The 25,232-nt window shown below is 36.7% G+C and overlaps 1 protein-coding gene across 1 annotated transcript in view; it reads left to right on the top strand.

Annotated features, from left to right (window-relative positions):
- RABGAP1L (RAB GTPase activating protein 1 like) overlaps positions 1 to 25,232 on the top strand; it is a 191,694-nt gene that overhangs the window by 128,531 nt on the left and 37,931 nt on the right. Inside the window, exon 18 of the mRNA XM_026669180.2 lies at positions 15,010 to 15,138. Coding sequence (XP_026524965.2) covers positions 15,010 to 15,138 — 129 coding nt within the window. The remainder of the gene's footprint in view (positions 1 to 15,009; positions 15,139 to 25,232) is intronic.

Genomic DNA, 25,232 nt, shown 5'->3' with positions numbered 1-25,232 from the left:
ACTGAGAAGATAATCAGGTCTCTCTTAAAGAGTAAATGAGTTTGTAGGAACAGGGTGATGTTTGTTTGCTCCTTTCATTAATCCCTGACTTCTCCATCTTTTTTTTTTTAACACAGACTGGATTTCATTTTAGAATACTGTAAGGATATTTGGTGTGCTATCTTTTCGGAACACCAGAGAGCAGTGCCCAACAGACCCTGGTCTTAGTGTTCCTTGAATGACTGGTTAGATTAAATATACAGAGTGCATAGGTACTGTTGATCCCCCAGATAGAAATATGAAAGAATAAGTGTTTCTTAAATGACTGAATATACTGAATCCTAATACAGTATGATATATTCTTTTCTTTCTTTTTCTATATATGATTCCCTTGTCACATTAAGAAGAATAAACAATTTTAGTAACTTAACACTTTCTTTTAAATTTCAACAAATTACTTCTTCCCATATTTCATCTCTTCTCTGTAAACAAATCGTTAAGGTCTCATTGTTCAGCTGGGTGAGGAAAAGTCCACTAACAGTTACCAGAGAAAACAACATATCTATTTTAATCTTGATCAGAAAATCAACTATATGTGGGTATATTAATATTTTTTGTTTATTTATTTATTTTGTTATGTTTATGTATGTTTATATTGGAGGTGGTGACCCTTTGCAACACAATTTCATTTTAATGTATGCCGATTAGTGTACATTCAAAGTGACAATAAAGTTATTCCTGTTCTGTTCTATTTTATTCTATTCTATTTCTATTCCTATTGTTTCTATACCTATTCCTACTACTATTTTCACTTTACATTCCTTTTTATTTTCAACAATCTTGAACTTTTTATATTCATTTTCTTTCAGCAATCTTATTAGTTAATCCTATCAAATAAAGTCCTGGAACCTGATTTCTTCTCATTTATTCTTCTCATGAAATTCTCATGAGAATTTCCTTCTCATGAAATTGTTCACAACTTTAACAAGTCTTTTTCATAAATTCAAAATAAGAAAGGTATTCTTGTCACTCTTTTTTTGGTAAGGCATCATCCAATTTCATTTGTATATCCAATGCAGCAACACATCATTCCCATAGTCCATTGTTTTAGATCCTCTTTCAAATCAGACTCAGTCCTATCTAGTAAAGCTAATCCTTTTCCATATGTTCTTTCAAACACAGCTTGTCTATAATGGTAGACACTTCTAAAATTAACATTTGGGTCTCTTTGTTCCATTTTGTATTAGTAAGTTAAATTTAAGTTCTCCTTTAACTGTAATTTTTAATTCCATCTGATTTCCTCGAATGTCCAACATTCAAAATCCTATCTTATCATAAATTTATATTTCAAGTAGTCAAAACAACAGCATTTTCCTATGGGAAGGGTTCTAATAATTAGTTTCAAATTTTTATTTCAAATCTACCTGAACTTCTAGTCTGTTTATAAATTTCCAAAATCAACATTCTAACTATCCTCTTGCTGTTTATTACATAAGAGAGATTTTTTTAAAAAAGTCTTTAAACTTGTATAAAATTTATTTTGCTAAGGATTGAAGGAAACTCACGTAATGTAATAAACTTGCCATTATGAAGATTGTCTGAGAGATGATGACCGGAAGGGAAGCTGGTGTGAAGCACTACAGTGAGGTGGCAGTTCGCCAGGAAACGGAGCACATTCCAGAAAGAAGGGAGATACAAGTGGTCCCACAGCCCAAAGATTGGCAGAAGACACGAGTTAGAATTTCCCCTACTTAGAATCTCCAGGGTATGTCTGTTAGGCTGAGGGTAATAAGGGTTTAGTTCGGCAAAATTCTGTCTGTTATGCGTAGGCAAATAAAGAACTGACTCTGGCTGAACTGTTCCATGTCCTTCTTGGGCTTAGCCTAACATGTTCCTAATATCCAAAAAACAATAAGGAATTTACAAAGGTGATTAAGAAAGGAAGTATGTGAACTCTGTGTCTTTTTAAATGTGCTGAACCACAATGTGGCTTTCCCTCCTCTCCTAGCACTCTAGACCTGCCAGTGACAGCGATTTTGCAGTTTGCCTTATCTTTCCCAGAAGTGCTCAGTAATAATTATTGATTGTGGCTATCACCAACTTTTCCCATTTCTTTCCCCTCCTGAACTCATTGTGTACAGTCTGCCTGTGGAGGGAGGGCGGGGGAGGTAGAGAGAATCTGCAGCATTTGAAGAAGTGCATTCCTGCTCACAAAACCTTAAAGCATAGCACATACTGTTTAATTTGTCAGAAATGTCTTTATTTTTAACAAAGGAACAATACTGCCATTTGGATTTTTTAAATTGATTCTGCTATTCCTTAATAGCAATGGATCAGCTTTAGAACAGATTGATTCAAAAGAAGACAGCATTTAAGCAGCTATAGAAAACAGAGGTTGTTATTTTGGTATATGAGACATACCCTACGTTTTGTTTCATCTATAATTCCATAACACTGAATGTTAACCAGTCTTTACATATAATTCCTGGAATCTAAAGGAGCTACAATATAATCTGTTCCCCAATATTTTGTGGGGTCTATTGTTGGTTTTGATTGTAAGTTTTTAAGGTTGCATATTCTTATAAAACTGTCAAGAGTTCTGAGGGATACTAAGACATTAGAAAGAGTGCATAGAAGACCAGCTAAGATGATAAGGGGCCTGCAGGATACAAGGAATGGTTAAAGTATCTCTAGTGTCAATGTTCCAGGAATTACAGCCACTGCAAATCAGAATTCTGAGGCAAATCAATTCCTCAAAGAACAATTTTTATTGGAAATACCATCCTGATACAAACTGGTGAAAAGCCAATTCTGAATCTTCCCGGGCTTTTCACAACCTTAAAAGAAAAAGTTTCCAGTCTTCTAAAAACAATAAATCACATTGTTCAATCTGGATACTAGCTGGTTGCCTGGTTACAACTCTTTCCTCCTCCTGGGGCTGGCCAGCCATTGGAATGCCTCTGACTCACCAGTCAGAGCTATTCTATTTTGTCTACCAACTTCCCTCTGTTACTCCCCCCTTCACTTCCACATGGTGTCAGCCCGAAATCCAGTTACGGGCCTCACATCTAGCCTAATGAAGAGAAGAATTAGGGGTGACATGATAGCAGTCTTTCGGTACATGATGGGCTACCACAGAGAGGTGGGAGACTTATTCTCCAAAGCTCCTGAGGATAGGACAAGAAGCAATGGATGGAAGCTTGTCAAAGAGAGATTCAACCAGGAATTCAGGAGAAACTTCCTGACAGTGAGAACAATTAGTGGAAAAGCTTGACTCCTGGAGTTGTGGGTGCATCTCTGCAGAGATTTTTGAAGACAAGTCTGGACATCGATTTGTCTAGGATGATATAAGGTCTCCTGCCATGGGCAGGGCATTGGACTAGGTAACTGGAACTAGGTAACTGGACAGTTCCAGCAGATTCAATGGGAGTCTATGGGATTGCAGGAGAGCAAAAATATAATTAATAAAAATGTGAAGATTAGTTTACATGTTTTAGTAGAAGAAAAGTTGACAAAACCAGATTTAAAGAAAAAAGAAATAACATAAATGCAGAATTATTTAAATAAATAGATGATTTCAAGTCAGATACTTCCAGGAATTCCTAAATAATTCATGGAAGTTACATGCCCATGTTTTATGATGGTTTTGCCAAAAGCCAGCATTACCTCTGTTTATTTGACAAAACTGGCCTATAGCAAATCGTGTTTTATTAACAACCACAGCATTTGCTTAATGACTACCACAAAAAAGGTTGTAAAATTGTGTCAGTCATATGGATGGCCTGATTTACAACCATCATGACTATTGCTGTTAAATGGGCAGGCTCCATTACAATTGTAAGTGGAGGACTACCTGTAAACGCATTCTTCTAGGTAGTTCATTTTGGGTGGAAGGGCAGGGAGGAATAACTGCTACAGTAATTTTTTCTCCCACAAAGTTTCAGTTGTTACCATCCTCTCAGATATCAAGTAATCTCTATGTCCTCTATTGTGGATATGTTATTGTGGATATGTCATCATGCAAATCTGAGAATTAAGCATTAGATTCTTATTATGAAGATTCTATTGTGTTTGGGCTGACAAAATACATTGATACCTCAACTTAGTCCATCAGTAGCTGATCATAGCCTTAGTGAGAACTACAAGTATGCTTTATTTACGCCTGGAAGTTGAGTCATGGCAACCGGACTTCTTTTCTTGTTGGTTTGAAACATTTCATTGCTTATCCCAAGTAGCTTCTTCAGACTGGCTGAAAAGGCTACTTGGATAGTAACAAAATATTTCCAACCAACAAGAAAAGAAGTCCAGTTTCCATGACTGAACTTTCAGATAACTTTACCTGGAGGACTGAGAATCTTAATTGACATTGATCCCAAGTTATATTGTAGTCATATATATTGTATAAGGGTGCTCCCCTGTCCTATTTTTCATTTGTTTGTTGGACTACTCATCCCGCATGTGTCCAAAGTGCCTGGAGTCCAGCATGTAGCCTAGAAACAACATTTTAAGTCATGTGTCCATAATTTCCTGGGCAACTGGGGAATTAATTCATTGCTCGGCATCTTTTACACCAAACCAGAAAGTTTTCAGAAGTCACTGAAAATGTTGGATGTTTCAATCTGAATGATAGCTAATGTAAGTAAGAGCCATGGTGGCACAGTGGTTAGAATGCAGTACTGCAGGCTACTTCTGCTGCCTGCCTGCAATTTGGCAGTTTGAATCTTATCAGGCTGAAGGTCAACTCAGCCTTCCATCCTTCCAAGGTGGGTAAAATGAGGACCCAGATTGGTGAGTGACTCTATAAACCTCTTCGAGGGGGCTGTGAACTGGTATATAAGTCTAAAATGCCATTGCTATTGCTTATGTAAACAAGTTGGGCAGAATCTCTGTCAAGCAGCAGAGAGATTTGATCTGGCCTTAGGCACCCTGAAAGCAGTAGCAGGACAATCCTAAATGGTTCGTGCATTTGTAGAATGCATAAAATGACATGGCGATATATGTACCATATACGAAGAATGGATTAGATCATTGCAGACAATATCAAATAACAAATATCCCTCATGCACATGTACATACAAAACTGATTTCTATGTTGTACTGTATATGTTTTACTTTTGTGTCAAACACATTTTCAGTTACATCCCCCATTTAATATTGTTTAATGCTTATTTGATACATTTAGACTGGTCTTTGTGAATTTCTGAAATTTTACCTACATAAAGCTGTTTGTCCTGAAAAGTATAATTTGTATTGCACAAACAGCACAAATTGCAGACATTTCACAGACATTTTAGCATTTGGCTGTTCTATTTTTCCATCTGTCTTCCATTCATGCAGCAATCTGGGTGGGACTGACAAGTTTTCCTTCCCTATTTCTCTATTCCATATGTCTAGGCAGGATTAAATCTTGATTTGAAAGCCTGTGTTCTATCAGGGTTAGTATTATGGTTGAATTTCAGCCTGGCTCTCCTAAGCAAGAGACAACAAGGTTGTCCGTGTCCTGGGCAGCTGTGGAGTTAACATATATGGAAAGAAGGCGGATTTGGAGGGTCGCTCGCCATTGGCTTCTTATGACAGCATTCTCCTCTGAGGCATCCTCTGCATGCTCATTCATCTGCCTCCGCCTTTCCCTCCCCCGCCTTTTCTATCACTTCATTACCGATTCACAGAGAGAGGCGGCAGCAGCAGCAGACGCCTAACCACGCTTGTCACGAATCAGGGATTGCAATGAGCTCATCCTTTTTTTCTTTGCAGCTTTACAACCAGTCTGGGCTTTTTGCTCTTTCTGCTTCTCCTCCTTGTACTTACACGCACTTCCAGGCAAGCTGGGCCATTGCAGCCCTTTTTCTGCATCATTCTCTGCCATTTTTCTCTTTTTTTTTCAGGCATTTTTAAATCCAAGTCTTCAGCTTATATTTGCAGCTGTACTTTGGAATACCGGCTTCTTCTGTGCTTCCTCCAAACATGTTTTCTTGGGGATTTTTTTTTTTTTTTTTTTGATATTATACTTGGTTGTCTCTGTTGTGGACAATAAGTGCATTTGTTTCTAAGAGATCTAAATCTGGCTCCCATAATACTGTAGTGGAAAACTGTGGCTTAAGAAGACAGCATTTCTCATTCTGGATACTTGCAGTTTTTTGCTGATGGAGGAAGGGGTGTCCTGCCCATCCCCAGCTCCCAAGCTAACGCCACCCATCAGAAGGACCCAGGATATTCACGATGAGAGAAGCAAGCTTGTGAATGAGTATGCTTGTCGAGTGTTGGAACTTCTGGGGATGGGGCATCGCCTGTTTGTGCCTCGTCTTCTTGCGGTGAGATCCTTGTTTTGCAAAAATGGGTGTCTAGCAAATCTGTCATTCTCGCCTACTGTCTCTACTTTCACATACCTAGTTCATCTAGTGGTTCATTGAGAGGGTCTGTCTCTCTTAGTCATTAGAGTTGGGAAGCAGTGGCACTTAGCTACCTTCCTTCAAAGCCAGACATAGGCAACCTGGTGTCCCCCTGTTATTTTGGACAACTCCCACCATATTACATTATTGGTCATGCTGATTGGAGTAGCTTTGTATTCTGGTCCCAAATCGCTATGCCCATTTTAGATAGTGGAAAGGAAGAATTGCCTGCTATTTTGTGAATCCAACATTATTTCTCTGTTCTGAACCTCTGATTTTAATTTTTTTTAATGCTCCATTATGTAATTTTCAAAAGCATGAACATGGAAAAAAGTACTGTTATTTTTAAATTAATGTCATTTTTAAAAAAACCATGTTGTATGACTTGTTGCTATTAAAACCGAGGAACATCCTTTTATTCTGCCTTTCTACTGAGATACAAAGGATAATTTTGTTAATGTTCTAAGCAAACAATCATGTCTGAGATGGATTCTAGAATAAGGATATTGGCATGAAAGTAACAATGTCTTATTAAATAGTAAAAATATAATTGTTAATGAACTGTGATTCTGAAATATGTATGCATATTCTTGTCCTTCATTTGGTGGTGAATATGGAGATCCTATTTGACAAGCAAAAAATACAACTTTGAGGTAACCAAACTTTCTCCTAAAACTCTTTGGATGCATCTGAATTTCAATTCTTTGCACTATTCTGGTCCATCGGCTTATTTAATAAATTGGCAAAATACCATCAAAACATTTTAACATTATAGTGAATAAATATTACCAAAATCAAAAGATAAAACATTTCTATTATTTTTAAAATTATGATCTGTCTGACTCAAGATTTGTCATTGTCTAATTTATAATCCAACATGTCCTTAAAAAATCAGGTTTCATAGCAATATATTTCATACAGTGCCTTTTAGTCCTGGATTGTAGCTGTTCCAAAACAGAGTCAGCGATAAACAGAAGAGTTTCTTCTCTATTAACCTGTCCTTAAAATGGCTAAGACTCTGTTAAGCTTTAACTGCTGCCTCTAGAAAAGCAGTATATGTATGTGGCTAAACTTTAGCAGTTCAACTACCATAACCAGTAAGTGATCATCCCTATTTATTTCTATAGCGTCCCTCAATAAATTGTATGTATTGTTGACATAAGAGAAAAATTGCTAGTTCCTTTTTTAAATTTGGCACCCTTGTAAATCTTAATAAAGGATACTCAAAAATTTTGTACATTTAAAATATAAATCCAGATGAGAGCTCAGGGAACATTTGATCTGGTATACTATTTCCGGTAGGTGTCTATAGAACATACTGGGGATGGCTTTTATTCTCTGCAACTTGTCACCAACATCTCATATTTAGCTAAAGCAAAGGTGTGCTGTCTTTGGAAATAGTAGTTCTATTTAATTGTCATGAACAATAACTGAAAAGACACAATATTCATATTTTTATGTATTGGTTTGTCTTTAACATTTAAAATTCTCTACACTGTTTTATTGTCATCTTTTCTAGGTGAGGTACCAGAGTTATGCAGACACATATGTGAATTTATATAATGAAACTATAATTTTCTTTTTTGCTTCTTTTTTTAACAGACACCCCTCATGGTTTTACTTTTTCCAATTTTTCACTCCTATTTTTCAGTATCTTATCCCATATCACACAATTACAGCTATGTATTATAACTCTTCAGTGTATGTAATTTTTTCATGGCTGTATTCCTTCACATTAATTTTATCTTGTAATTTTTTTTCATCAGTTTCATTAATCACACCAAATCCAAATCATTTGTAATAAATTAACAAGATCAGTTTGTCTCAACCCAAAAGAACGAGTATAGTATAATGATTAAAATGTTGGATCAGGAGAAAAAAGGCCAGATTCTAGTCTACTATCAAGCCTAAAAGCTCACAGGGTAACTTTGGGCCAGAGACTCTACCTTATGGGGTTGTTGCAGGGATGATGGGAGGAAAGATCATAATCATGTGCACTGCATTGAGCTCCTGAATGAAAGGCAGAATATAAACCAAATAACTAAATACAAATAGGAAACAAGTTGTTTCTCTAATTTACATAAGTTATTGAGTGATTCTTATTATATATTTCTTTTTAGCAATTTAATTTTGTTCCTTGGCCTTTTAACTACTACAATTTTGTAGAAGTTATTGACCCCCCCCTCCATTAGTTCTATATATGTAAAATCTAGTCAATATGTAAAGTCTATTAGATAATCCCATGAATCTGTTTGAGAACATTGTCGAATTTTATAGATTGTATAAAATTGTTTTGGGATTTTAAGAAAACTTAAAACTAGCTTAATACTTTAAATTTGAAGCAGTGCAAACTAGTGCACATAAAACTAGATTTCTATGATTTATCTGATACAGTTATCTTTATTACTGGGCGCATGAACAAAATGTAAAATATTTTTTCTTGTTTGAATTTGGAACAAACTATTATGGTTTTTTATTGTTTTTATTTTAAATATGGTTTTAAATTCTGTAAACTGCCTCGAAATGCCATGGGCGAATAGGCAGCAATATCAATTCAATAAATAAATAAATAAGGAACAAATAAATGAACGAATGAATGAATGTTCCCAAAGTTCTGCCAAACCACATCAAAATAAAATCTGGATTCCACAAGAAATTTACTAGAAATGTTGGACCAGCCTGCAATACCTCACCAAACTTACCCATTTCTTTTGCATGATCTCTGTTACTTTATATCATCTTATCACCTTTTGTTCCCACTCTTTTCTTAGCACCCATATATTATTTTCTATACCTGTTTCTTATTTCAGTGGTCTTAGGAGTAAGGAACAGGCTCCTAGTGCGGTATATCATATTGATGCTTCCTGAATTCTCATCACATTTTTTTCCTACTGCCCTGTCTCCCCTCAGCTACTGTAGCTGATATCTCATTTGACACATCTCACTGGCCTTTCTACTTCTAATTTCCTGTATCCAAATGCTCCCGTCCCCATATATCCATTCAGCTGCCACCCCCACTATGATATCCATACATACCCATCACCAAAGAAGGCTCCCCCCACTCACTCTTACTCTACCCCAGCCATTCTGCCTTAAAACAACCACATTTTGTTCTATATCTGGAGCAAAGCAGCTGCTATCATGTGCAGATCAAACCATCTGGTAGTACTTTTTCAAACAAGCACATTTTATTAAAAGACATAAGCTTTCATGAGCAATAAGTTTAATCAGATATTAGTTTAGTCAATTCACACATCTGTTGAAGCTCACAAAAATGTATGCCTTTTAATGAAAAGTGTAAATCTGAAAAGATGCTGCCAGACTCCTCCTGAATTTTTGCTACTGTAGACTTAACAACCAGATGAAAATATCTGAAATGCAGTTTGGTTTGATCACAAACTATCTAAAGCCAGACATTCAAGCAATCTGCTTCATCCTGTTCCCTATCCTGATCATGAAATATAAAAATTTCTTACTTGTCATGATGTTTTTGAAGTTTGTGACTGCTTTTCTCAGTAGGATTACTAATGCATTTACTTTTCTAGCACATAGAATATAATAGAATTCTTTATTGGCCAAGTGTGAACAGACACACAAGGAATTTGTCTCTGGTGCATAAGCTTTCAGTAAAACAAGTGATAAATTATGATCATAATAATCATAAGATATATTCATCAGAAATCATAAGATACACCACTTAGTGATAGTCATAGGATACTAAATAAGCAAATCTTACTAGGATACTAAATAAAACAAGTAATATAAGCAACAAAATTATAGTTATAAGAAGATAAGGAAATAGATAATAGGAAGGATGAGATGGATAATAGTAATAACAGTCTAGGCAGTTGATAGTAGTGTGGGAATTAGTTGTTTAGCAGAGTGATGGCATGGGAGAAAAACTCTCCTTGTGTCCAGTTGTTTTAGCATGCAATGCGCTATAGCGTTGTTTAGAAGGAAGAAGTTAACAGTTTATGCCCAGGATGTGAGGGGGTCTGTAGATATTTTCACAGCCCTCTTTCTGGCCCATGCAGTATATAGCTTCTCAATGGAAAGCAGGCTGGTAGCAATGTTTTTTTTTTCTGCAGGACTTACTATCCTTTGAAGTCTATATTCTTTCATACCTATTTTGAGCTAAAAAATAATGCTCAGTTCTTCATTATTGGCATGTAATATGGAGAGAAGGAGAGAGTATTAGGAAAGAAGAATTTCTGAGGCTGCTTGATGCTTATCCCTACCCAGAGTCCAATTGCCATAGGTGCGCCTGGGGTTCAATTCTTCTTTGAACTTCTTTGTCCCATCTGGAACTTCTTTGACACCTGTGGGGCTTAATGCTATTGTTGAATAGAGGTGATGTAGCCACCCTGACTGAGGTGTTGCTATTATCCCAGCCAGGTTTAGCTTGACTCCCATACAGCTTCTTTCTTCTTTCTACCTGGCCTAGCGTAATGGTGCCATTTATGGTGCCACTTGTTCATTACATTCTGTTTATAACGAAATTGCTGGGCAAAAACCCCACTGTTTCTCGCTGTTGCTGTTCTCACTCCTCATGCCCTGACTACAGCCATTGACCTAACTTCTATGTTTTCTCAAAGGTTCTACTACTAGGCAACCTTATGGCACAAGCTGCCTTAGTACCAGGTTCCTCTTTCCTAGGCATCCTGCCAAGCAAAACCTCCTGGCCAACTGCCTGGATCCCTTGCCAACTTTTGCTGGCCAACGTGCCAGCTGGACTTACTGGGACTACTGTTGCTTTTCCTGAGCTTTTCTGTGCTTGCTAACCCAATAACTGAAGTCTTTTTACCCGTACTATTCCAATCCTGCACAGCCTTCCTTTTTTCTTCTCTACTCCCTGAAACTTGAAACTCTAGAGCTCTTTCGCCTTTTCAGTGGGCCTGGTACCCTCACTATTGGACCAAGCTTCAGGTATTCTTTTCTCTGCCCACTTATCCATTTCTAGTAGCAAACCTGCTTTTCAAGACCCTCTCCTCTTTGAATGCACCTTCAAGTTAAGATATATGTGTTCCACAGAGAGAACTCAGGAACCATCCTGTCATATCTGGTACACCCTGTAGTTTTAACACATTCCACATTCTAGCATGATGTAATTAATAAAGCAAAAATAAAATGATCTATGATCTGATATTTGAAGGGCTGCCACAAAGATGAATCAAACTATTTTCCAAAGCACCTGGAAGCAAAACAAGACACAATGGATGGAAACTAATCAAGGAGAGAAGCAACCTGGGATTAAGGAGAAATTTCCTAACAGTGAGGACAATTAACCGGTGGAATAGTTTACCTTCAGAAGTTGTGGGTGCTTCAATGCTGGAGACCTTCAAGAAGAGATGGGACAGCCATTTATCTGAAATGGTATAGGGTCTCCTGCTCGAGCAGGGGTTGGACTAGATAACCTCCAAAGTCCCTTCCAACTCTATGTTCTGTTTCTGTTATTCATCTATACCTATATAACTTCATGATCCTCTGTCTTTTCTGATAATTGGCTCACTGTCTTTAGTTTCAGCCTGCCTGAATGTCTGTATTCTCATTAGATTGTTTGCCAATTATTGCAAATGTTGAATAATTTGAATTTTCTCTTGTATTTCTTTTCATTGTTATATAAGTATACAATGTACAATTTTTGAAAATTCTAGCCACACAGTCTTGTTTCATATATGCTGGAATAGAGTGTTCGCATATACGGCCCTTATTCATGCATCTTTAAAACTTCAACAAATATTTTAGGTAGTTTGTTGTATTTCATCTGATCTATTGTTATTATATAAACTCACACTTTCTAAGGGAATTGCTTTCGGAACGCATGGTGACTTGGCAAATATTTCTGTTTTCTGTAATCTTGTTTGCAAAGGGTTTTAGAATGGTCTTTTAATCTCCTTTAACTTAATTTGCTTTTAGTTAAATCTCTTCCATGATTACAGGCAGCCCTTGTCTTCCAACTGTAGTTGAGCCCGGAACTATGGTTGTAAGGTGTGCTGATGCATTAAGTAGGTTACCATGTGACTGCTTCTGATTTTACAACTTTTTTGAGGTGGTCATTAAGCAAATGCCACGAATGTTAAGTGAATGCCACAGTCATTAGATGTGGTTTTTAAGCAACCCCATTTTCTTCAATGGGCATTTGTTGTTGTTGTTGTTGTTGTTGGAAACAAGAAGTAAATCCCAGAAACCAGCAAAAAATGCTGGAATACTGTAGATGGCTATAAATGCGAGCTGGTTGCCATGTGCCCAAAATGCAATTATGTGGCTTGTGTGTATGGGGGTGGGGGGGCATCAGAACCCTAAACCGAGTTGTAAGTAGCTCTGTATGTGTATATGTGTGTCGTAACTTCTAATGGAAAGTGACTGGTTGTTAAGCAAGGACAACTTGTACACTCAAGTAGCCCTAACCTAGTTAAAATGTTCCAATTGTAAATATGCTTTTCATATTTCATTCATTAGTTCCTTCAATTTGTTGACATATTTATTCAAGATATTTTGCATTGTCTATTCTTGCTTGATGTTGGAAATCTGGCTTCAATTATTTTTTAACCTTATTGCCCAAAACTCCTCCCACCTCCCCAAAACCATTCGTTAACTAGCATGATAATTTGTTTCAGAAGCTACTTGAAGGTGCTTCTCGTTGATATTTTGGAAGATTTTTTTCTAGTTTTTTTCCACAATTCACAGTGTCTCTTTCCTCTTTCTACAGCTTCTTAGATTCCTTTTTGCATAAGTTAAATGGACTAAATCAGTTACATACTAGAGATATTAACTGCTTTAGATTGTTTTTTAAAAAGGGTAGTTTGGAACCTGTATGAACTTTTCATCCACCTATTAGCAGTCCCTTAATTGTTCGCCTTTCTCTTTTTCCTATTATATAATCAATATTTTTATTGTCCATCTGGTAATGATGTCTGAAACAGGAGTTGGTATTAGACCAAGAATTGTGGTCACAAAGCTTTCTTTGTTAATATACCGTATCTCCTTCTAATGATGCTTGCCCGACCCAGACCTTCTTATACTTTCAGCTTCTCTCACATCTCCATCTACTGTTATCTCATCATATCCAGATGGTATTCCGCCAAGGAGGGATTTCGTCCATATCCCTGTCTTATGTGTGTCGATATTCAGTTTGAAAGATTTAAAGTATGAGTTAGTTTCTCCCTTTACAGATAGTCTTTGATTTACAACAATTCATTTAGTGACTGTTTGAAGTTACAACGGCACTGAAAAAAGTGACTTATGACCATTTTTCATGCCTATGACTCTTGTGGCATCCCCACAGTCACGTGATCAAAATTCAGATGCTTAGCAATTGGTTCATATTTATGACAGTTGCAGTGTCAAAAGATGTCATGTGACCATCTTTGTGACCTATTGATGAGCAAAGTCAATGGGGAAGCCAGATTCACTTAACAACCATGTTACTAACTTAACTGCAGTGATTCACTCAACAACTGTGGCAAGAAAGTTCATAAAATGGAGCAAAGCTCACTTAATAACTGTCTCATTTAGCAATAGAAATTTTGGGCTCAATTGTGGCTGTAAGTCAACTGCTTCTCATTAGGAAAGCCAAAATTTATAATTGTATGTTAAATTCTGTTCTAATACTTGAATGCATTTATAACCCTCCTGTTTGGTAAGACAAACATACTTAAATATATGTGCGTGAGCATTTATGCTATCACACACAAAATAAAGAACTATAATTCTTACATGTATGTAAAAGAGAATTCCATTGCAACATACTAACCACATTTGCAGTATATCACTGAGGAACAAGGAGAAAATGGAGGGCCATGAGGCCTGTCCTTTGTCAGATCTTTTAGGAAGCTGATCTGGGATCCAATTAAACCCAGTAAGATAGTGAAAATGAGAGTGTGAGAACAATTTATTGAGTTCACATTTTAATTTCCCAAATAAAAATTCAAACAAATATTTATCACAAAATGTATATACTATGGGAATGTGGATGAATGTGTATTTTTCGCATAGATCTGAAGTGAGAATATTGACAAATTTCTGCTTTTTACTCTAGAAGTACTAACTCTTTTAAGAGGAATTATCACAAAAACAAATTTACTTTGTTTAATCATTAATATAAAAAGTGGCAACACACCCATATTCCAAGTTAGTCCAAATCTGTGGTTTTGTATATTAATTTTGGTATGTTGGCTATAGGATTTATGTGTTTACAAATGTGTTTTTTTTTTGTATATTTCTTACCTTTATACATAGTGAACTTTTGTTAACCATGAAGACAATTGTTGCATTGTTCTGTCATTTCTGAAGCTTTCAAAACCTTCTTTCTCAGAGATCTGAGAAAGAAAAGCTATCAGCATGATTTTAACATTACTAGCTTTTTAAATATGTATTTTTTCCAACTTTATTATTTTTACAAATAACTCAGGGTGGAGAACATATCCGACACATTCCCCTCCTCCATTTTTTTTAAAGTATAGAAGTATAAAGATGTATTATATTATGCTAACTGTAATTTTCTTGTTTTTATAAAATACGGTTATCTACCTTCTTATTCCACTGATTGGATTTATGCTTATATAAATGCTATATCTTATGAAATAGAGCAAAGCTACTTTTATTCACTATTACACCTGTTCTCCAATATATTTCTTTGCAGACTTCCAAAGAGGATCTTCTGCAAGCCGATTTTGAAGGAGCTTTAAAGTTTTTTAGAGTACAGCTGCCTAAAAGGTACAGAGCTGAAGAAAATGCTAGAAGGCTTATGGAACAGGCCTGCAATGTCAAGGTAAGATTGAATCTTGGACATTTGTCTGCTTAAAGAAAAATCAAACCTAACTAATAATATAAGGTGAATTAAGGATGTTCCCAGATAATTTGCTGCAACCATTATATATGATGGCATGTGAGAGGGATCTTGGAGTCTTAGTGGACAACCAGCTAAATATGAGCCAGCAGTGTGCACCAGCCACCAAAAAAGCTAATGCAATCCTAAATTGCATTAACAAGGATACAATTGAGATCAAGTGAAGTACTAATACCACTCTTTAGTGGGTCTTTAGTGCTTTCTGAACTTGGCTGTTTGCTTGCAGAGATCTCATAACCCAACTAGATAACATCAGGGCTAGTGACTGTGGGCTTAATGCCTGTTTATATATAGTAGTTTTTCCTGCCAGTATTGGTGGGGGCTTGATTTTCTGCTTAGTAGTTCCTTGATTAGGATATTGTTTTCTGCTTGATTTTTTTTTGTCTAGTATTAATCCCTGCTTATCTAATTGTTGACCATTGGAGGAAATGTTTTCTGGTCTTGTTTCCTTCTTAGGTTTTTATCATCTCTTTTGAGTGATGTGTATATATGGTTTATTTCTTTGTCTGAATATCAAGCTTCCAGGAATTTTTGGATTTAGTGTTTTGGATTTAGTTTGGTATAGGATGCTCACAGTTTCCCGGTTGAAACCAGATGATTTTCTCCACAAATTGTGAGATTAAGGAGTTTTCATTCTGTCTTCTGACTGCTAGATGGTATTAATGGATGTGCTCTGCTAATCTTCTGCCAGTCCTACATATTAGCTGTTAACATTCCTTACATTATGTATAGTAGAGGATTCCTGTTTTTTTTTCCTTCCAGGGCTGCTGAGTCTATTTGGGTTTATTTAAGATGTTTTGGAGGATTTCGTTGGATTACAGGATCGTAAAAAGGGAGTTGGTTTGTGTGCCAGAGTGATGCCATGTGGTTATAATAATCTGTTGATTATTTCAGAGATTTTTTCATAGCTCGCATTTGTTGTGCCATAGTGGGTTAGCTGGTCAGGCACTTTTTGATAAAGTTGCCTGGGTATCCATGTTGTTGTAAAATGTTGTATAGGCGGCCTATTTCCTTTTTCTGGTGTTCCTGGTTACTGTAGTGTGTATCTGCTCATCTGAATAATGTTCTTACACAGCTTTTCTAATCAGATGTTGGATGGGATGTTGTATTTGAAAAGTATTAATGAAAAATATCTCCAAATGCAAAGCAGTATTTTCAGAATAGCAATAGCACTTAGACTTATATACCCCTACACAGTGCTTTGCAGCCCTCTCTAAGCAGTTTACAGAGTCAGCATATTTCCCCCAACAATCTGGGTCTTCATTTTACCGACCTGGGAAGGATGGAAGCCTGGGTCAACCTTGAGCCAGTGAAACCCGAAATGCCAAACTGCTGGCAGCCAGTGATCTGCAAAAATAACCTGCAGTACTGCATTCTAACCACTGCACCACTGCAGCTCTTATATGTATATGTATGTATGTAAATGAATATACAGTATATAAATCCCTTGTATGGCAGAAAAACCAGAATTGGCAAGATAGGAGTCCAGGAAAATGTGTAAATACTATTGTTTTAAAAGTTCCTAAGCAACAGATAGGTATAACAAATTTAGCAGTTTTTCAGGAAAAAAATGTACTACTGTGGTGGTATCTTTTAATGATAAAGTAGAGAAACATTTTAGTCAGAAAAATTGACATCATGCGAAAGTTTTACCTGAGTACACATGAACTTTAATATGGCAAACTGTTGTGAAGGCATATCAATCTAGTTTCTTGAGAGTTTGGCAAAATAACAACCAGCCTTTGCTGAAATAGGGAAAAATATGGGCAAAGAAAGGCCATCTCTTTGTTTTTTAAAGTGCTATTGGCTTAAACCAGGGGTGTCCAACCTTGGCAACTTTAAGACTTGTGGACTTCAACTCCCAGATTCCTCAGCCAGCTTTGCTGGCTGAGGAATTCTGGGAGTTGAAGTCCACAAGTCTTAAAGTTGCCAAGGTTGGACACCCTGGCTTAAACCCTTCCATTACCCTTCTGTTTATATAAACAGAGTCAATAATTGCTACCAGTGTCTCTGTCCAGTTGCAACTCCAGTCTCTAAAATTCCTTTAAATCTGGTCTGTTGTTTGTGGCTTTAATACTTTGTTTGCCACTGAGCAATATAATGTCTGAAGGAGGGCCGTTTTACAATTTATGGTAAATGCACTTATTTTAGAGTCTTCCAAGGCAGGGGTCCCCAACCCCTGGTTTGCAGACTACTACTGGTCAATGGCCTGTTGGCAAGTGGGCCGCACAAGTAGCGGGTGAGCGCGAGAAGCTCCTTTGGCGCAAGAGGCATGCACATGCATGAAATCATCCCCTCCCTCTGTTGCCGCCGCCACTGCTGCCAGTCTGCAGAGCTGGAATAGGTTGGGACCGTTGTTCTAAAGTATATTGCAAGAAACATAGTAACATACCCTATTTCTTCCAATAACATTTCTTCATATACAGATCACGTAAATGATTAAATCTTCATGAGATTGCATAAATGATCAAATATTTATTTTTAATTGAGCCATTGTAGCAATTCTTATCTCAATGGTGTGAGATGTTTGTGTGAAAATATTTTTAGTGCTGTATATATTATACATATTTTTGACAAGGTTACTTATTTAATCATTAATTAAAATAATTATAACCCCGTGAAAGAACAGTTATTGTGATCTTGACCAAATATCAGAAAAACATTCATAATGTCATTAACGTTTCTAAATTTTTAAAATTACCTACCTTGTAGTTCAATACTTTAGAAAGTATTTTTTAATTTTGTATCATGGTAGAGCAGAATAGTGGAGAATTTTGACACAAACTGAGCAAGCAACATGCTGATGCATACTTTTTTATCCCTCCCTCTTAGGTCTGCCAACAGAAACAGTTAACAATAATAAATAGCAAAGCAACTGTCATTGCTTTTGGTTACCTATCTAACAGGCTAAGGTCCTAACGAAAACCCATGGTTTGCTCTTGTGCTCTAACTCCTGGCTTTTTTGAAAGAGGAACTACGTAGTTGATTCATAATTAGAAATTTTCATATGCAATACACAGCCCCTACAGACCGCTTAGGAAAGGGGTGAGGTCAATAGTAGACAGTCTAAGGTTAAAGTTTTTGGGGTTTGGGGAAGAAACCACAGAGTCAGGTAGAGTATTCCAGACATTGACCACTCTGTTGCTGAAATCGTATTTCCTGCAATCAAGTTTGGTGCAATTAACCTTGAGTTTGTATCTATTGTTTGCTTTTGTGTTGTTATGGTTGAAGCTAAAGTATTCATTGACAGGTAGGACATTGTAATGTATGATTTTATATACTAAGATCGAACCGAAGGCGGCATAGTTCTAGGTTTTCTAGGTCTAGAATTTCAAGTCTGATGGCATAAGGTATTCTGCAACGAGTAGAGTAGCGGAGAACTCTTCTTGTGAAATATTTCTGGACTTTCTCAACTGTGTTAATATCAGATACGTAATGTGGGTTCCAGACTGATGAGCTGTATTCGAGTATTGGTCTAGCAAATGTTTTGTATGCTCTAGTTAGTAGTGTAATATTACCAGAGAAAAAGCTACGTAAGATTAGGTTAACAACTCTTAACGCCTTTTTGGCTATGTAGTTACAGTGGGCTGTAGCACTTAGATCATTAGAGATGAGTACTCCAAGTTCCTTGACAGAGTTTGGATCATCAACAAGGTCTTGACTATTCAGCTTGTATTTTATTTTCTGATTTTTTTTTTTTTTTTTGCCAGTATGTAGGACAGAGCATTTATTTGTTGATATTTAAAGTTGCCATTTGTTTGACCATTCTGATACATAGTCAAGGTCTTTTTGAAGGGTAGTAGTATTGTCTGTGGTGTTGGATAGCTTTACATAATCAGCGAAGAGAACGCAGTTGCTCTTAATATGATCACAGAGGTCATTTATGTAGAGTATGAAAAGAGTTGGTCCTAGAACACTGCCTTGGGGGACACCACTGTTGACAGGTACAGAATCTGATAGGACGCTCCCAATTTTGACCATTTGTTGTCTTTTTGACAGGAATGCTTCTATCTAGTTATGCAGGTGTCCAGAGATACCGTAAGAGTTTAGTTTTAGGAGTAGTTTGTTGTGTACCACTGAATCAAAGGCTTTACAGAAGTCTATTAAATTGCGTCTATTGCTTTGACCTGATCGAGTTATGTAGTCCATATGTTTTTGCAGTATAAGAGTTGCAGATTACAGGATAGGTTTTTTTTCTGAAATCAAATTGTTTATTAGAGAGTAGGTTGTTTGTTTCTAAGTGGAAGATGATGGATTGGTTAATAATGGATTCCATGACTTTACAGGTGATGCAGCATAAAGAGATCGGTCTGTAATTTTCAACTCGGCTGGGGACTCCCTTTTTGAAGATGGGGATGACCGTGGCTTGTGACCATAGTTTTGGCAAGGAGCTGGTCCTGAAAGATTTTTCAAAGATTATGCTTAGAGGTTCGGCTATGGCAGTGGATAGCTTTTTTAAGAAGTAGGCACATTTTCCATCCGGTCCAATAGATAGAGATGGTTTTAGATTGCGTAGTGCTTTTTCAACATTGACTTCTGTAAAATTGATATGTATTAGATCATTGTAGTTGTCTGTGGTTCGACTAGGAAATACTGGGCATGATCCATTGCTGTTTACAAATACTGAGCCAAAGAATGTGTTAAAGAGGTTGGCTTTAATAGTGTCGTTGTTGCAGTCTTTACCATTAGGTCCTTTCAGGGGTGGGATGGACCTTGAGTCTTTTAGTTTGTTGTTTACAAAATTGTAGAAAGCACGGGTGGAATTGGTGCGTAGAAGGTTTTCTTCTTGTTTAATGTGATAATTGGTGCATTCAGTCTTTATCTGGTGGCATAAATTTTTGTATCGGCTTTTGAAGTTGGCAATGTGACCAGATTTGTTTTTCCGCCAAAGTGATCTCTTTTTGGATTGAAGCTTCCTTATTGTTATGGGTAATTTGTTTTTTCTGGTTTTGGGAGTTGTTATTGGTACATATAGTTTGATGACTCTTTTGACTTCAAGTAAAAATATGTTGTAATGGTCTTCTACAGTATTGCATCCAGTGAATAGAAATTGCCAATCAAGGGACGAGAGATCGTTGTTTATAAGATCATAGTTGCCTTTTTTGAAGTTATAATTGGGGATTCCATCGTGATGATTTTTGTGTGGATGTGTGTTGAGACAAAAGTCAATCATGTTGTGGGCACTGTTGGAAAAGGGTTCTTTAATTTGTATTCCGTAAATTGAATTCAAACTATTGCAGAAGATGAGATCGAGGCAGTTGTTAAGTCTAGTGTTGTTGGTTACTAGTTGTTCTAGTTCCAGATTTGTTACTGCATTGTAGAAGATTGCATGTGTGGTTCAGTTGTACATTTGTTAAGGGTCCAGTTAATATGAGGTAGATTGAAGTCACCAAGAAAGATAAAAGCGTGTGGGCAGGATGCTGCCCATGTTAGTAGTGTATTTAGCTTGAATAGAATAGAATAGAATAGAATAGAATAGAATAGAATAGAATAGAATAGAATAGAATAGAACAGAACACTTTATTGGCCAAGTGTGATTGGACACACAAGGAATTCTGTGCATCTAGGAAGATCAATGCCATTTGCTTCTCCGTGTGTACTTCATAATAGTCCAACGTGTCCAATATTATTCTCATATTGTCTTTGATCTGTCTCTTCGGTAGAAAACCATTTTGGTCTGGGTGTATAAATTGATTTAAAAATCTTTCTGCTATTATTGATGCAAATATTTTATATATTTTAATAGTGGTACTTTTACTTTCCTCGCAGTTTTCTTCCGGAGATGGAAAGATTAAAAAAAGGATTCCACCTCCCTTTTTATTTTTCACTCCCTTAGAGGCAATCCAGTGTTCTCTCTTGTTTTTAGTCAGAAATAATTTGGAAAAATCTCTCACCAGTTTGATCGCATCGTCTTCTGCCTTCTCCTCTCTTCCAGTAGCTGTCCCCGGCTTTGTAGCAGCGCACAATGGCCGCCTTCCCAGCTGTCACGTTCAGGGGCTGTTCTGGGCCGATCAGGGAGATTGTGAACTTCCTGTGCTCACCAGAACTGCTCCCCACTTTGATTGCTCCTCCGAAGTGATGTAGGTCTGTTACGGACCTCCCAGCAGTCTGGGTTTAGATGGTATCAAGGAGCTCCCATGAGACACGTCGTCCTGCTGCAGTTTCATTATATTATATTACTTTTTATTTTATTTTATTATTTTTAGATTTGTGTGCTGCCCATCTCATTACACTGGCAGTGAATTACTATTGGAAGACTTGAAATACCAGGTTAGGGACAGATCATGGAGAATATCTAAGAGGCCTGTCAACCCTGAAGCTGACCTGACTGAAGCCATCTTGGAGCTTCAGTGTTGCCGCACTGTAGCTGAGGGATAGGGAGACGGGATTTGAGATAGCTGGGATTTTGTAGCCAAAATAAAATACTGTCTCTTGGGAACCAAGAACATTCTCACACTTGGTCAGAGGAAAAACCAAAAGTACACATATAGACTGGCTTAATAGCAGTAACTGTGAGAGGGATCTTGGAGTCTTAGTGGACAACCAATTAAATATGAGCCAACAGAGTGTGTGGTCATTTTGGGGCAGCCAAAAAAGCCAATGCAATCCTAAGTTGCATTAACAGAGGGATACAATCAAGATCAAGGGAGGTACTAATACCACTCTATAAAGCCTTAGTAAGACCACACTAGAGTACTGCATACAGTTTTGGTCACCACACTATAAAAAAGATGTTGAGACTCTAGAAAGAGTGTAGAGAAGAGCAACTAGGATGATTAGGGGATTGGAGGCTAAATGAATGGTTGTAGGAACTGCTCATGGCTAGTTTAGTTAAGAGAAGGACCAGGGGAAACGTGATAGCAGTGTTCCAATATTTGAGGGGCTGCCACAGAGAGGAGGGAGTCAAGCTATTTTCCAAAGCACCTGAAAGCCAGACAAGGAATAACGGATGGAAACTGAACAAGGAGAGATTCAACCTGGAAATAAGGAGAAATTTTCTGATAGAACAATCAACCAATGGAATAGCTTGCCTTCAGATGTAGTGGGAGCTTCATCACTAGAAGCTTTCAAGTAGAGACTGGACTGCCATCTGTCAAAAATGTTGTAGAGTCTTATTGGATGGGGGGTTGGAGTAGATGGCCTACAAGGTGCGTTCCAACTCTGTTAATTTGATTGATTGATTGGATGGAAGGAAGGAAGGAAGGAAGGAAGGAAGGAAGGAAGGAAGGAAGGAAGAGTGATGTTATCAGGCAACCAGACAGAGCCTTGATTGGACTGTGTGACTGAAACTTTTACTTTTAATTAGGTGAAAACTGCAGGAACCGTCAGAGTAGGTTTTCACCAGATCTGTGCCAATATATATCCAATAAAGCTATTATTGGAGGAATCTACCTGCCTCGTATTGCTTGCTATGGGTCTATTACTTGGAACCCTGACTAGCCACTAAGAGTTGAAAACAACTTGAATATAATTATATTTATCAATTATAAATAATCGATAATTATAAATATAATTATCATCAATCAAAATGTCCTATTAGGGTTACGATTTGGGCCCTTGAAAATTTGTTACTTAAGTGAAATGTACAAAATATTTCAAAGATATTTAATATATTCTTAAATCACATATTTAGAAGAATGTTTTCAGTGTAAAATTTATAGTAAGATCTTTCTATATACATAGATCCAAGTTCTGGTTAAATAATGTGTTCATAATGTAAAAGAAAAAACTTCAATTTCAAAACAGAATTTGTGTAACTCTGTTTGTGTAACAGAGTTTGTGAAGAGTTGTGTAACTCTTCTCTCTGGTTTTATATTTTCATGGCTTCATCCAGGTGTTTCCTCTTTAGACATTATTCAAATCACTGTACTTAATTTGTTTTTGCACAGAATGACAAAAATGAACGAATTCATTATAAAAAGTTTTGGTTTTGACTGTCTTGAAATCATAATTTTAATTACTTTTTAAAGAATTACAAATTAAATATTAAGAATTGTCAGTTATTTTTACATTTCATGAGAAGAATTTTAAGGAAGTGACTGAGCAATTTTTCTGGTCTTCTGAGAAATTTCAGCTGAACTAAAGCAACGACTTCCTTAAACTTGGTGCAATAATTAGTGAGTTCAGTTACCCTCACATCGGTTATATACTCAGAGCATAACAATACAAACACTTGATTATGGAACCACCCATTGCAAAGTTCTTGTTATTTGTTAGTAAGCAAATGAATGAATGGTGACCATTGCGGCTTGGAGGATCTGATATACAGGTTGTAAATGTTGTTAAAACAATTTTGAATATGGTATTATACTTAACACACATAAATAAAAATATTTATGATTGAACTTTTAAAAAAGGAAAATGTGTTAAAAATGCAGAAATACTGTGAATGTTGAAAAAAGGATTCAAGAGAATCACTTGGCAATTATTTACCCAGGAGGAGGAGGAAGAAAAGTCTGACAGTTTTTCAAACTAAGACATTTTATTTAAAAAGTCTATGTTTTTGGTGTTATAACTCACTTCCTGATGTGTAGATATACTGTATGAAATGCTTATGTGTCCATTGGGTAGTTTTACTGTGATATTGAAAAAATGGACTTGTTTTATTAGATGGATTGAGATGTATGAGGTTTGATGGTGGGGTGTAAGTTGTTGATATCATAATAAAATTTCAATTTTCAGAGAGATTCATTTTCATCGGTCCAGGATTATGAAAATGACATCAATGGATATCAAATAAAGGAGAAATTTTAAGGGATAAGAATTGAGAAAGCATTCTGAGTCAGCTATGAAGATGTTGGAATATTGTGGAGCCAGGCATCAGTGGTGTCACTGATATCTAGGTGTATGTTATTACCAAAGATGCAGTCATTTTGGATGAGTGCAAAGCGAAAGGCCTACTGTCAAGATATGCTGTGTTGATATCAGCTATGGTGTTTTTCATAGCTTGAAATTAACATGTGGGATGTTGGTGTATAGTGACTCAGCATACATAGTTGTTAGGAGATTGCCAATAGATTTCAGACTTCTTAGGAAGTGTGTTGTGTCTGTTACATAGTTAGGAGACTGAGGCACACTTCCATCAGTCCCTTGTCATGAATAGATTATTCCATTAATTGGAGTTGCTAACCAGTGCAGGGAGAAGGGTCCAAATAAAATGTTTTTTCCAAATGGATTCAGGTTTCCAGATGGCAGTTGGGGATTTATGGAGCAGTTTAAAAGACAGTTCTTGATAGCTTCTGGAGCCTCTACTTCCCTTATTTTCCCAATCGGCTTCTTGTTTTTTTGAGGAATTCTGAAAAATGAAATGAGTGAAGAGATGCCTGGAGTGATGCTGATGGAAAACAAAAAGCAAATATGATATGACAGGGGTACAAGCTCAAATTTAAACTTATTTTGTCATGATAAGGACAATGAAGCCAAATTTATTCTCCATTTTTATTGTATCTGCTGAATCTTTGCCAGCTATACTGTTGAGTGTATAAGGGCAGGAAGGGCCAGAAGAACAAATTAGTGCAAATTATGACCACTTGTCTAAGCACTTTATGGAAAAAGTAACCCATGTTCACTCTGAGTTGGAAGCCAGATGGACAGAATCAATTGATAGAGGTCAGGCCCTTGGATATCTTTTGGTGTGCTGTAGGGCTTGAGCTATCCTGTTTAACATCTGAAACCACTGAGAGTGGCTATCCATTATATCAGGGTGAGATAAAAGGGTGTGCGGATGAAATCTAACTCTGTACCAAATGAGAGATGGAGTAGATAGATATTCTAGAAGTAGTCAGTGTCTGGAGGGACACATACTTTCTATATCTGTAAATACTGTATATGGCATGCAAAGGAAGTTGAGTTTTTGAACACTAATTATTTAAACTAGTACAAACGTATCATGAAAATGGGAAACTTGAGCTCCTAGATAAAAACCATTAAAACAGGAAGGAGCATGAGAAATATTTTGCCATACATTCCACTGAAAGATCATACGATACTACAACATTATTTTTTAAAATTGAGAT

This window comes from Notechis scutatus, chromosome 3, assembly GCF_049901735.1.
Source record: "Notechis scutatus isolate UNSWTSFEM ecotype Mainland chromosome 3, rNotScu1.2, whole genome shotgun sequence".
Lineage (NCBI taxonomy): Eukaryota > Metazoa > Chordata > Lepidosauria > Squamata > Elapidae > Notechis > Notechis scutatus.
The sequence above is the reverse complement of the archived record's forward strand: the minus strand, read 5'-3'. Positions and strand labels throughout refer to the sequence as shown.